General features: G+C 43.8%; 1 protein-coding gene across 2 annotated transcripts in view; it reads left to right on the forward strand.

Annotated features, from left to right (window-relative positions):
- Positions 1–14,792, forward strand: part of elovl5 (ELOVL fatty acid elongase 5) — a 133,594-nt gene that overhangs the window by 89,601 nt on the left and 29,201 nt on the right. For both annotated transcript variants that reach the window (XM_073056736.1, XM_073056735.1), the window contains 2 exons: positions 900–1,087; positions 14,187–14,264. In XM_073056736.1, the coding sequence (XP_072912837.1) occupies positions 900–1,087; positions 14,187–14,264 (266 nt within the window). The remainder of the gene's footprint in view (positions 1–899; positions 1,088–14,186; positions 14,265–14,792) is intronic.

The following is a 14,792-nucleotide window of genomic DNA, read 5'->3' on the forward strand; positions in this document are numbered from 1 at the left end:
ATCTCTTTTCGCCCACAGAGCTGCCACTCATGGGATTTTGTTTTTGGTTTTTGCACCATTCTCTATAAACTCTAGAGACTGTTATGTGTGAAAATCCCAGGAGACTGTCAGTTTCTGAGAGAGTCAAACCACCCTGTCTGACACCAACAATTGTTCCTCTGTCAAAGTTACTTAGATCACCTTTTCACCATTCTGATGTTTGGTCTGAACAACAACTGAACCACTTGACTATGCCTGCATGCTTTAATGCATTGAATTGCTACCACATGATTGGCTGATTTGCATTAATGTGCAGGTGTACCTAATAAAGTGGCCGCTGACTGTATCTCTGGAACAGACGTGCTTTGTTTATTGTTTACTTGCAAAGTTTGGAAACCTTTTTATTCTTGAAGCATTGTTGTCACTTCAGAGGAGCACACACAACTCGCTGGAGGAACTTAGCTGGTCAGGCCATGTTGATGGAACGGAATGAGCAGTTGACCTTTCAGGTTGGGACCCCTCATCACGACTGGAGAGGAAGGGGAGAAAGAAGTGAGGAAGAGAAAGAGGGGAGCGGGGGTGGAGTACAAGCTGGCAGGTAATAGGTAAAACCACATGAAGGGGAAGGTAGATGGCTGGGTGAGGGGGGATGATGTGAGAAGCTTCTTCTCCCTTCTGCCTCACCTGGTCTCATCCATACTGTACTCTGTCCTCTCTACCCACTATCTTCTTCTGGCTTCTATCGCCTTCCTTTCCAATCCTGATGAAGGGTGGTCGGCTGGAAACGTCAACTGTTTATTCCCCTCCATAGATGCAGCCTGACCTGCTGAGTTCCTCCAGCATTTTGTGTGTGTTGCTCTGGATTTCCAGCATCTGCGTTTATGACTTACTGTTCTCATCTCATGTCTCTCTCGTTGCAGATCGCAGAGTTGAGGGCTTTTTCCTTCTAGATACGTACCCTCCAACATTTATACTCAGTCTTCTATACCTGTTTGTGGTTTGGGTCGGACCGAAGTACATGCGGAATAAGCCACCCTTATCTTCCAGAGGCGTACTCGTGGTTTATAACATTGGATTAACTCTCCTTTCCTTATACATGTTCTGTGAGGTGAGAAATTCGAACAATTTGGTGATTGATTTTTACCTTTTGCTGAGAAGCTTTCCTGTGTTCGGTGCAGTGAAACTCGGATACACGGCATCTGAATGTGCAGGGTTCCCCGAAGTCCTGGCCTGGAACATGAACTGGGGAACTGAAGTGTAAGTGTTGTCACCGATAATAAATTAAAAGAACAGAAACAGCTGGGCCCAGAACACATGCATTCTTACGACTCAAACATATTTTATTTAGTTGTGTACAAGGAGAACTGCATGGCTCCTATTACCTCACGGTTCTGAAGCCAGGACAGAAAACTTACTTTTAAGCGAATTGGCTTATCAGTTACGGATATTGACCATTTGGTAAACTGTATGTGTTTGAATTCCTTACTTGCAAGATCAGTCACTGTTCACAATAGAGGTGTTACAAGTCAATAGAAACTACAAGCTGACAGCTGATGATCTGCCAAAGATAGTAAAGCCATTGTCCATTAGTTGCTGGGTGTGTTTCTCATCCTTCCGTTATTCCTATCTCATCACTCTCTGGCACCCCTTATTGTGAAAGGCCTCACTTATCTAACTCCAGTATCCACTGCCTCAGGCCCCTCCACTCACCCCCCCCCCCCCCACGCCTATCTCGTCTGTAATAAGCAGAGGTGTCTCTGATGGTCTCACTTAAAAGTTCTCCCTTGTCTGACTGCCACAGTCAGGATGTTGTCTTTAACCCTTGCCTAACCACAACTTCCATATAAGCAGGTTGAGTAACCAGAGCCATGGATCTAGATGGCAGCTGAGGCCAAGGTGCAGACTGAAGATGGGCTGAATGGTTGAGACAGGAGTCTGAGACACCAGGGGGTCAGCAGTGTCACTGGTTGAGTGACTGGAACCGAGACTGGGAATCCACATAGAACATTGAACAGTACAGCACAGGAACAGGCTCTTCTGACCAAGCCAATTAAATTTTTACTTTATTTTATTTAGAGATAGAGTGTGGAACAGATTCTTCCAGCCCAATGAGCCATACCGCCCAGCAACACACCTATCTAACCCGAGCTTAATTACATACAATGTACAATGACCGGTTAACCTCCCAACTGTTTCGTCTTTGGACAGGTGGAGAAGCTGGAGCACCAGGTGGAAACCCATGTGTTCAAGTGGAGGACATACAGACTCCATTACAATGGAATTGAACTCCAAACTCCAAAACCCCCCAAGCTGTAACAGTGTCACACTGACTGCTACGCTATTGTGGCACCCCAACTCTGAATACTGATTTTTGATTCAATCAGTAATCAGATACCAAATAAACCAATCCCTTCTGCTTATACAGTGTCCATATCCCTTCATTCCCTGCACATTCACCTTCTGTGGAACATACAGCATTCTTCTGGAATGTCTTTGATGAAAGATCTCAACCGAACATTGACAGTTTATTAATCTCCATTGATGCTGCCTAACCTGCTTGGTTCCTTCAGGAGTGTGTGTGTGTGTGTGTGTGTGTGTGTGTGTGTGTGTGTGTGTGTGTGTGTGTGTGTGTGTGTGTGTGTGTGTGTGTGTGTGTGTGTGTGTGTGTGTGTGTGTGTGTGTGTGTGTGTGTGTGTGTGTGTGTGTGTGTGTGTGTGTGTTGTCTCTATTTGCCTCCGTAACCACCCTAGGCAGTGCATTCCAGACACCAACCACTCTCTGTATTAAATACTTGCTCCGCGCATTTTTTTTAAACTTTCCTCCTCTCTCTTTAAGTGCATGCCCTCTAGTACTTCTACTTCTACTAGTACTTGTTCTAAGCAGGAATAATGATTCTGAGTCTTACCTTCTTATAGTCTTATAAACCTCTATCAAATATCTCCTCAGCCTTTGCCACTCAAGAGAAAACAACCCAAGTTTCTCCAACTTCTCCTTATAGCTTTTTGCTCTCTAATCCAGGCAACATCTTGTTAAAACTCTTCTGGTCCTTCTCCAGAGCCTTTGCATCCTTCCTGTAATGTGGAGAAGATCAGAACTTCATTCAATTCTCCAACTGCAGTCTCGTTTATATTGCTGCAGTGTGATTTCCTGTCACATTATACTCAATTGCAACAAATTCTAAGGTTAAAACATCAGCACAATATTATATGTCTATTGCGCTGCATTGTTTTATGTTCTATGAATCCGATACATTTAAAAGAAACAAAAAATTAATAAGCGCTCTGGATCCCAGCTAACATTTCAGAATCAGATTCAGGTTTAATATCACTGACATATGTTGTAAAATTATTGTTTTGATGCAGAGCAGTGCAATAATTTAAAAACTGTTAATTACAATAAGAAATATATATTTATATATCACACACACACACACACACACACACACACACACACACACACACACAACACACAACACAACACAACACAACACAACACAACACAACACAACACAACACAAAGTGGATTCTGGTTAATTGGGAAACATCAGGACCAATGCATTTTAATTGGCTGCCTCAATTATGCAAAGTTTCATGGAAATAGTTTAAAGATAAGGTACCATTCAACTAACAAATTATATATTTAAATAAAACATAGAAACATGGAAAACCTACAGCACAATACAGGTCCTTGGGCCCACAAAGCTGTGCCAAACATGTACTTACTTTCAAAATTACCTCGGGTTACCCATAGCCCTCTATTTTTCCAAACTCCATGTACCTATCTAGGAGTCTCTTAAAAGGACTGGAGGACCTGAGTTATTAAGAAAGTTTGGATGGGTTAGGACTTTATTCCTTGGAACGTAGAAGGTTGAGAGGTGGCGTTGTGGATAATGAAGTAGGTTTTCAAAGCTTGCAGGGAGATTTAGGCCAGTTAGAAGAGTGGGTTGAACGATGGCAGACGGAGTTTAGTGCTGATAAGTTTGAGGTGCTACATTTTGGTAGGAATAATCCAAATAGGACATACATGGTAAATGGTAGGGCATTGAAGAATGCAGTAGAACAGAGTGATCTAGGAATAATGGTGCATAGTTCCCTGAAGGTGGAATCTCATGTGGATAGGGTGTTGAAGAAAGCTTTTGGTATGCTGGCCTTTATAAATCAGAGCATTGAGTATAGGAGTTGGGATGTAATGTTAAAATTGTACAAGGCGTTGGTGAGGCCGAATTTGGAGTATTGTGTACAGTTGTGGTCACCGAATTATAGGAAAGATGTCAACAAAATAGAGAGAGTACAGAGAAGATTTACTAGAATGTTACCTGGGTTTCAGCACCTAAGTTACAGGGAAAGGCTGAACAAGTTAGGTCTTTATTCTTTGGAGCGTAGAGGGTTGAGGGGGGACTTGATAGAGGTATTTAAAATTATGAGGGGGATAGATAGAGTTGACGTGGATAGGCTTTTTCCATTGAGAGTAGGGGAGATTCAAACAAGAGGACGAGTTGAGAGTTAGGGGGCAAAAGTTTAAGGGTAACACGAGGGGGAATTTCTTTACTCAGAGAGTGGTAGCTGTGTGGAACAAGCTTCCAGTAGAAGTGGTAGAGGCAGGTTTGGTATTGTCATTTAAAGTAAAATTGGATAGGTATATGGACAGGAAAGGAATGGAGGATTATGGGCTGAGTGCGGGTCAGTGGGACTAGGTGAGAGTAAGCGTTCAGCACGGACTAGAAGGGCCTGTTTCCGTGCTGTAATTGTTATATGGTTATAAAAGACCCTATTGCATCCACCTCCACCACCGTTGCCGGCAGCCCCTTCCACACACTCACCACTCTGCTTAAAAAACTTACCCCTGACATCTCCTCTGTACCTACCAAGCACCTTAAACCTGTGCCCTCTCATGTTAGCCATTTCAGCCCTGGGACTATCCAAACGATCAATGCCTCTCATCATCTTATACACCTCTATCAAGTCACCTCTCATCCTTTGTTGCTCCAAGGAGAAAAGGCCGAGTTCACTCAACCACTGAAATGAAATACAGAACAAATTGGAACACTACCAATATTACCATGGTTCTATAAAACTCTGTATAGTTCTTATCGTTATCAATGAGGAATTCATCCTGTGTATGCTGCTGTGTTCTTTTGACTGTAAATTAACAAAATCAGTGCAGACACCTAGTGCAGATAATGGACTGCCTTCATTGCCTTCCTGCATGAAGTAGTGTCAAAAATCACTGCTTTTTAATTTGGCATTGGTTGTCTGAAATGAATAACATAACACAAGCATATATAACTGACACTATTTTAAAAAATTTTCTACGACGGTGCAGTATCGAATGGCCGCACAAGTGCATGCAACTGACACTATTTAGACACAAAGTAAACTGCAGATGATGTGGTCAAATCAAAACGTACAAAAAAGCTGGATGAACTCAGCAGGTCCTGACGAAGGGTCTCGACCCGAAATGTTGACTGCTCATTTCAACGGATGCTACCCGACCTGCTGAGTTCATCCAGCTTTTTTGTATGTCTTGACACTATTTAGAAACTGTTGCATCCTCTAAATCTTCATTTCATTGGATACTCGAAACCATAGTGAGCAAAGCAGTTCGGCATTGTTTTTCTGCTTATTTCTTGCCAACTGGCAGTGACAAAAATCACTGTTTTATGAACAGCTACACAAGCACATGCACTAGTTAGAAACTGTTCGGCAACAGTCGCCTGTACCAATTAAGAGGCATAATGTCCAGGTAGTGAAGGGAATCCCAGCTATTTTCTCAATTCATTTTTGTTCTTTAAGTGTTGTCCCAAATAAATGACTGACCTGATTAACCGATGACCCAATTAACCAGTATCCATTATATAAATTAAATAAATAGTGCAAAAAGGAAGCAAAAATAGTGAGATAGTGACCATGGGTTGTTTCATTGTCTGTTCAGAAATTCAGAAGTCTGATAGTGGTGAGGAAGAAGCTGTTCTAAAATGCTGAGTGTGTGTCTTCAGGCTCCTGTATCTCCTCCCTGATGGTAGCAATGGGAAGAGGGTCTGCTCTGGGTCACTGGGGTCCTTCATGATAGATATGCCTTTTTGAGGAATCACTTTTTGAACAATGCTGGGGTGGCTAGTGCCCATGTGTTTACAACCCTCTGCAGCTTCTTCTGATCTGTCCAATGGTGCCCCCATACCACAGGGTGATGCAGCCAGTTAGTGATGCATCTCATATGTGTTCCTGACCCCTGGCCACACATCTGGCTAACAATCCAGAACCCCACCCCAGCTACACTTTAAACCCCTTTTTCATGATCTGGAGTAAAGAGTGGGCCACATACCAGACTGTCTGTCACTTGGACACTGAATTATTGGAGTTTCACTCTCGTTACATGTTGCCATGTGTTTACTGCTTTCAGAAAAGCAGAAGAAAATGGCAAACACAAATTGCTGTAGGAACTCAGCAGATCAGGCAGCACCAATGGAGAGGAGTTTCAGGCCGAGTCACTCGGCAACAGGACATCTCACCTGAAATGTCGAATCTTCATTCCTCTTTTTAGGTGCTGCCCGACCTTCTGAATTCCTGCAGCAATTTGTGTATGTTGCTCTGGATTTCCATCATTTGCAGAATCTCTTGTGTTTAGAAATTAAGGAAAAATGAAATAATCTAAAGGATGTAATACTTCTGCAGATGTGTTTATTATTGTATGGATGTGAAATTTTAACATACTTCAAACACTACCTGACAGTGGTTCTGGAGGAGTGTGTGTGTTTAAACTATAGATTTCAATTATGATCCTTTCAGCTTAAATTTTTATTAGTCTGACCTGTTAATTAATGCCTTCACATGTATTTAACTTAATAGGTAAATATGAGTGAATAGAGGTTACAGTGATGGTGAAGAAAGCAAAGAGGGGTTATTGAGTGTACTAAGGTTGCAGTGATAGGGAAAGAATGAGGGCCTATTGGGTGAGCTGAGGTTACACTGATAGGGAGAGGAGGCATTGAGAAGGTGCAGGGTGGGCAGAGGTTATAGTGATGGACAATGATGGTTTATTGGGTGGGCAGGGATTACAGGGATGGTCAGTGAGTGAATAGAGGGTACAATGATGGGAATGCAGTCAGAGAGGGGTTATTGGCTGGTCAGGGGTTACAGTGATTGGGGCAGTGAGGGGCTACTGGGTGGTCAGGGGTTACAGTTTTGGGGAGGAGTCAGTGAGGGGTTATTGTGTGGTCGGGTTACAGTGATAGGGGAGGCAGTGAGGGGTTATTAGGTTTACAGGGGTTACAGTGATGAGAGCAGGATGCAGTGATACAAATTGAAGATGAAGATTGGAACTTTAAATGGAGGAATTTTTTAAAACATGAAAACCTGGCATGGCAAAATCTACACACCACTCATTTGAATATGGAATTGCTCAGCTGGGAGAGAACAGCAAGAATATTTGCATTTAGTTGGACATTTATCAATTTATAAAGTGTTTTATATAGATTACCTGCCGGTGTGGTGGTAGAGGCAGGTACATCAGGGACATTTAAGAAACTCTTAGACATATGGATGATTAAAAAAATGGAGGGCTATGTAGGAGGGAAGGTTTAGATTAATCTTATAATAGGTTAAAAGGTTGGCACAACATTGTGAGCCAAAGGGCTCGTACTGTGCTGCAGTGTTCTGTGTTCTGTGTGATACTCCACTTATGTTACGGGGTGTTTCTATCTATTGATCCAAGGCAGTCAGGTCTATATAGTTCAGTATTCATTCAGCCATTGTGGACGAAAGGAAATGAATGATTTGCCAAGAGACACCTTAACTTACACACAAAATAAAAACAAAAATTTAACAACCTCCGTCCAATCCATGAATGCAGTAAAGTGATTGCTACCAGTATATTTAAAAGGACCACATTATCCTTTTAGTTAAGAGGACTTTTTTACAATTCATTATGAATTAAAAGCCAGTTTCTGAGTGTACTGTTTCAAATTACTGGGACTGGAAAGGGCAGTTGTCTGCTTGTAAAAATGTAAAATGGTCACACTGTCAGTATAAGTAATCCAGAAAGCAAGGCAGGGGCAGAGGGAACTGCAAAAAGCTCCAGACAGAGTTGCAGCAACTCCTCCTTCTGCAGTCGAGGGGGGTGGATGTCAGGGAGGAGCTGCGGGAGGTGAAGGGCTGGCAAGCCCAGCACTTTGCCGCCGAATCCTCCACGATCACCTTCTGATCGAGGGTCCAAACCGTGGAGCAGGACAAGATGTGCTCACGATTCTTCTTCCAAAAGGTGCACAGGGGGAGTTCTGTGATTCACAACCTTAAGGAAGAAGACGGCTCAGTCGCGTCCTCGCAGACAGACATACTGAGGATCTGCAGGTCCTTCTGTGCCGGTCTGTACGGAGAAAAGGCCACAGACTCCACAGCCTCCCGCAGCTTCCTGTCGTCTATCCCGCAGGTCTTAGACGACGGCAAGCGGGAGAGTCTGGAGCAGCCACTGACCCTGGACGAGCTGACTGGCTCCATCCGTTCCTTTGAGTCGGGTAAGACTCCTGGAAGCGACAGCTTACCGGTCGAGTTGTAAATGTACAACACTACGCTTCTGGCAGGCAGCATGTCAGAATCCATGAGGAAGGGCATCATCACCCTCATCTACAAGCAGAAGGGGGAGAGGGAAGATATTAGAAATTGGAGGCCCATCTCACTCCTGAATGTGGACTACAAGATCCTGTCCAAGGCTATCGCCAACAGGGTCAAGTCTGCGCTGGAGCAGGTGATCCATCCGGACCAAACCTGTGCTGTACCGGGCAGGAAGATCTCAGACAGCCTCGTGCTGCTGAGGGACACCATCGCTTATGTGCAGGACGGGGGTGGATGCCTGCCTGGTCAGCTTGGACCAGGAGAAAGCCTTCAACAAGATATCGCACACGTACATGGTGGATGTACTCTCCAAAATGGGATTTGGGGAGGGAATCCGGAATTGGATTGAACTGCTCTACACGGACATCTGTAGCGCAGTCCAGGTCAACGAGTGGGAAACAGAGAGCTTCCCCATCAGGTCTGGAGTCAGGCAGGGCTGCCCTCTCTCCCCTGTCTTGTTTGTGTGCTGCATAGAACCCTTTGCCGAAGCCATCAGGAGGGATGAGGGCTTAAGAGGGATGACGCTGCCAGGCAGTGGAGGGACCTAAGTCAAAACCTCCCTGTACATGGATGATGTCACTGTCTTCTGCTCTGATCCGAGGTCAGTTCACAGGCTGATCAGCATCTGCAAACAGTTCGAGCAGGCGTCGGGGCCCAGGGTCAACCGCACGAAGAGCGAAGCCATGCTCTTCGGCAACTGGCCCAACCGATCCAGCGTCCCCTTCACCATTAGGTCTGATCACGTGAAGGTGTTGGGGATCTGGTTCGGAGGGGCCGAGGCGTGCAACAAGAACTGGCAGGAACGGACAGCCAAGGTCAAAAAGAAACTGGATCTGTGGGGAGGGCGCTCCCTATCAATAGCGGGCAAGAACCTGGTCATCAGGTGTGAGGTGCTCTCAGGGCTGCTGTACTTGGTGCAGGTGTGGCCAGTCCCCCGCTCCTTCAGCTCGGAAATCACACAAGCTGTCTTCAGATTCGTCTGGAGATCCAAGATGGAGTGGGTCAGATGGACCACCATGCACAAATCCCTGGACAATGGGGGCAAAAATGACTCCAATGTCGCCCTCACCCTGATGGCCAGCTTCGTGTGTGGCTGCATCAGGTTGTGTGTGGATCCCAGGTACGTGGGCACCAAGTACCACTATGTGCCCAGGTTCTACCTGTCGCCCTGGCTACGATGGATGGGTCTGACCCCTTTCCCATGCAATATCCCTGTCAGCTGGTCGTTGCCGCCATACCTGTCCTTCATAGAGAAGATCTTTCAGGTCAACGCCTTTGACCACAGGGCCATCAGGCAGTGGTCAGCACATAAGGTCCTGCAGGCACTGCAGGAGAAGGACGTGATGGACACAGTGGGGGGTTCCCTGAGCAGACCATCAGTTCATCTGGCAAAATGCCTCATCGCCAGACCTCACCAACAGATACCAAGACCTCGCCTGGCTGGTGGTGAGAGGGGCCCTCCCAGTCCGATCCTTGCTGTACGCCCGGAACGTCGTCTCCACACCCCTCTGCCCACGGGAGGACTGCAGTGAGGAGGAGTTGGTGACCCACCTCTTTGCACACTGTGGGTTCGCGGAGAAGGTGTGGAGGAGGATGGAAGGGACAGTGTCGAGGTTCATCCCCAGCAGCTGCATAACAGAGGACTCTCTGATCTACGGGCTGTTCCCGGGGACGCACACCGAGACCAACATCCGGTGCTGCTGGCAGATCATCACCTCGGTGAAAGACGCTCTTTGGTCAGCCTGAAACTTGATGGTCTACCAGCAAATGGAGATGTCCGTGGGGGAATGCTGCCGACTGGCACATTCTCGGCTGCAGGAGTACGTGCTGAGGGATGCACTCAAACTCGGTGCAGCCACCGCAAGGGCCCGGTGGGGAAGGACCACAGTCTAGGGTTCTTCTCCCGTGGGAGCTGAGGGGTAAGGGGGGCGGGGTGCATACTCCTGAACAAGTGAATGTAGATATGAAGTAACAGAGTGCCACCTGGGTGGCAAAAGTGTGGGAATGTAAAGACTGTAATGGAAACAATTGTAAAGGACTGAGAGTCATTGAATGGTTTATTGTATATAATTTTATTTTTGAATGAAGTATATTTTGTTTAATAAAGAAAAGTAAACCACAGCACTGAAGAGTAACTAAACCCAAAATAACTCAGCATTAATATACTTTTTGTTTCGGTCACCCCACCCCCTCCCAGGGCTAATGACTTCTGAATGGCATGTGTACATGGGGCGGGGTTAACAGTTGCTGCCTGGTGCTTCACACAAAATGAGAGTGCAAATCCCAGTATTTGGCCTAGAGGCAAGTTCCCAGCAGGGGTTAAAGAGGTTGGGCTTAGGGCAGGTCATTATAGTGGTGGAACTATCTCTTGATCCAAAGCAGTCAGGTCGATACTTAGTGAGCGCTCATTCAGGCCATATCGTCTAAAGGAAATGAACAACTTGTCAAGAGATATGTTAATTTACAGAAGAAAACAACAACCTCCATACAATCCATGAATTCAGCAAAAGTAATTGCTAATATTTCAAAGTTCAAGTTCAAAGTAAATTTATTATCACCGTTTTACCATATACTGTACTACCCTGAGAATTTGTTTTCTTGCAAGGGTTCACACAAAAAAATACAGTACAATTTTGTGTAAAACGTATGACTAAACAAAGACTGGCCAACACAATTGGCAAAAGATTACAAGCTGTGCAAATAAAAATATATTGAGAACATGAGCTATAAAGAGTCCTTGAAAGTGAGTCTGTAGGTCGTAGAATCGGTTCAGAGTTGAGGTGAGTGAAAATATGGAGCCTGGTGGTAGTAGAGTTCTAATTGCTCTTTAATGTGGGACCTAAGGCTTCAGTACCTCCCGCCCGATGGTAGTAGCGAGAAGAGAGCATAGCCTGGATGGTGGATGCTCTTTCTTGTGACAGTGCTGCATGTAAATACACTCAATGGTGGGGTGGGTTTTGCCTGTGATAAACTGGGCATTACTCACATTTTCATGTAGCCTTTTCTATTCCCGGGCGTTAGTATTTCCATACCAAGCCATGAAGTGATCTAACCTTTTAGGATACTCTCCACTCCGCATCAATAGAAACTTATAGAAATTTTTGATGACATGTCAATCTATGTAACCTTTTAAGAAAGTATCTTATTGTCTACCCTATCAATGCCACTCATAATCTTATAAACCTCTATTAAGTCTCCCCTCACCCTCTGATGTTCCAAAGAAAACAACCCTAAGTTTGTCCAAACTCTTCTTATAGCTTATATCATCTTGGTGAATTTCTCCTGCACCCTCTGCAAAGACTCCACATCCTTCCTGAAATAGGATGACCAGAATTGCACTCACTACCCCAAGAGCACTCTAAACAAAGTTCAATACAATTATAACATGCTTAAAATAATTGGTCAAGAAAGGCAGTGAGAATTTTTGACTAACACACACAAAATGATGGAGGAATACAGCAAGTCAGGTAGCTTCAAAGGAGGGGAATGAACAGTCAACGTTTCATACCTGCTGTTTCACGCCATGACTCTCTGGCACACATGTAGCTAATGCATCAGGAATGAAGCTCAAATTTAGAATCTCACTAATCAATATGTTTTGGATAATCTACGGATAAACCTTCTAAGTTACACACAAAATATTGGAGGAACTCAGAAAGTCAGGCTGCATCTTTGGAGGGGAATAAACAGCTGACATTTCAGGCCAAGGAACTTAATCAGGACTGAAAAGGAAGGGGGAAACAAACAGAATAAGTAGGTGGGAGGGGGAGGGAAGAAGGACAAGCTGGCAGGAGATAGGTAAGACCAGGTGAGGGAACAGATGGGTGGGTGGGAATTCTTATCGTCTGCTGTGACACAGTGGTGGAACGAAATCATTAGGTTTTTTTTCTACAAGGAATTGGATGTGGGACAATCACACTTACACATCTGTCAATCTACATGCACGGCTTGTTGATGTTTCACACTTCATTGTGTCATTTACGAGATTTTGAGATTTAAGAACACTGTTGAGAAACTAGTCCTTGGGCAAGAAACCAATTAAATTGAGTGCAATGTGCAATGGATTGAACAAATGCCTGTAGTTTCTTGAGTTTGGTGGAACAAGTTCTTCATGCAGTCAGTGGATTTCCTGTATGTTCCTGGTCATCTGTTGCTTTAGGCAATCCACTTCAAAGTTTGATGTTTTGTGCATTGAGAGATGCTCTTCTACACGCCATCTTGCCACCACTGAAGTCGGTCTAACTGGCCTATAATTTCCTTTCTTCTGCTTCCTTCCTTTCTTAAAGAGTGGAGTAACATTTGCAATTTTCAGCTCCTTCAGAACCATTCCAGAATCTAGTGATTCTTGAAAGTTCATTTCTACGACCTCGAAATTCTCTTCCGCTACCTCTTTCAGAATTCTGGGATGTAGTCCGGTCCAGGTGACTTATATACCTTCAAACTTTTCAGCTTCTCCCTAGTAATAGCAACTTCTGCCCTGTGACTCTCCCAAATGTATAACATACTTCTAGTGTCTTCCACTGTGAAGACTGATGCAAAACAAAGTTAATAAATTTCACGACACATGCCGGCGATAATAAACCTGATTTTGATTCTGATTCTGAAAATACGTATTAAATTCTTCTGCCATTTCTTTGTCCCCAATGACTATGTCTCCAGCGTCATTTTCCCGTTGTCCTATATCCACTCTCCTATCTTTTACTTTTTATATATCTGAAAAACTTTTGGTATCCTCTTTGATATTATTGGCTAACTTGCCTTCATATTTCATCTTTTCTCTCCTTATGGATTTCTAGTTGCCTTTTGTTGGTTTTTAAAATAATCACAATTGTATAACTTCCCACTAATTTTTGCATGTTCTCTCTTTTCCTTTTATGCTGTCTTTGACTTCCCTTGTCAGCCATGGTTACTTCTACTTCCCTTTAGAATACTTCTTCATCTTTGGGACGTATCTATCCTACACCTTCTGAATTACTCCCAGATATTCCAGCCATTGCTGTTCTGACATCATACCTAACTAATAATGTCCCTTTCCAATTAACTTTGGCCAGCTTCTCTTTCATGCCTCTGTAATTCCCTTTGCTTTACTATAATACTGATACATCTGACTTTATCTTCTCTCTCTCAGACTGCTGGGAGAATTCTATCATATTAATATAACTCCTGCCTCAGGGTTCCTTTACTTTAAGCTCCCTAATCAAATCGGGTTCATTACACAGCACCCAATCTAGAATTGCTTTTCCCCTAGTGGGCTCAACCATAAGTTGCTCTCAAAATCTATCTCATAGGTGTTCTACAAATTCCCTCTCTTGGGATTCAGCACCAAGCTGATTTTCCCAAACTACCCACCTGCAGATTGAACCACAACCCCACCCCCCAATGGCTATCATAACATTGTCTTTATACATGCCCTTTTATATATGTGCATTAATGAGCAGGTGTACATAATAAAGTGGCCACTGAGTGTATACACTGGAGTTGTATTAAATCTGATTCTAATAATGGTTTGGGAGTGTTATTATTACACAAAATACTGTTTCTTTGTTAATTACTTTGAGATGAAATTTCAGTAATTACAAACATGTCTGTTTGTTTCCTCAGCTGTTGAAAGGTGTTTGGGACGGTGGATACAGTATTTTCTGTCAGGACACGCACAGCGCTGGTGAGGCTGATCTTAAGGTAAATTGAGTTACGTCTGCGCTAAATGAGAGTGGAATCGTACCTGGGATGATGACCTCCAGAGGCCTGAGATGATATTTGTTTGCTGCTATTTCAGATGCTTGCTTTTATGATTGAAGATTAACTTTTTTTTGTTAAGTGTTCATCAAAACATAAAGTGAAATGTGTTGTTTGTGTCAAAATCAAATCAGCCATTTGCTTAATCTCGTTTAAACAACTTCTCTGATATCATTCGTAAGGATGAAATGTGAGTGTATTTACATCTGAATTTTTCCTCTCAGGCTGCATAATAAAATGACTAGATGGTATGATGTAGAATGCAACGTTGTCCTGCCACCAATATCTTTAATGCCCTGACTCTGGCCTGGGGTTTTAGCTGTTTAAAAGATATTTCCATTTTTTTAATTTTGCAATCTCTGAGAGCATAGGATTCATTGATGTCTTTGGATAAGTTATTAAGAATATCCAGCTGCAGCAGCTTTAGCATAATGCCATAATCACACAAGCAGCCGAGGTTCAAAGGTTTGC

The sequence above is a fragment of the Hemitrygon akajei genome, chromosome 9 (assembly GCF_048418815.1).
Source record: "Hemitrygon akajei chromosome 9, sHemAka1.3, whole genome shotgun sequence".
Classification (NCBI taxonomy): domain Eukaryota; kingdom Metazoa; phylum Chordata; class Chondrichthyes; order Myliobatiformes; family Dasyatidae; genus Hemitrygon; species Hemitrygon akajei.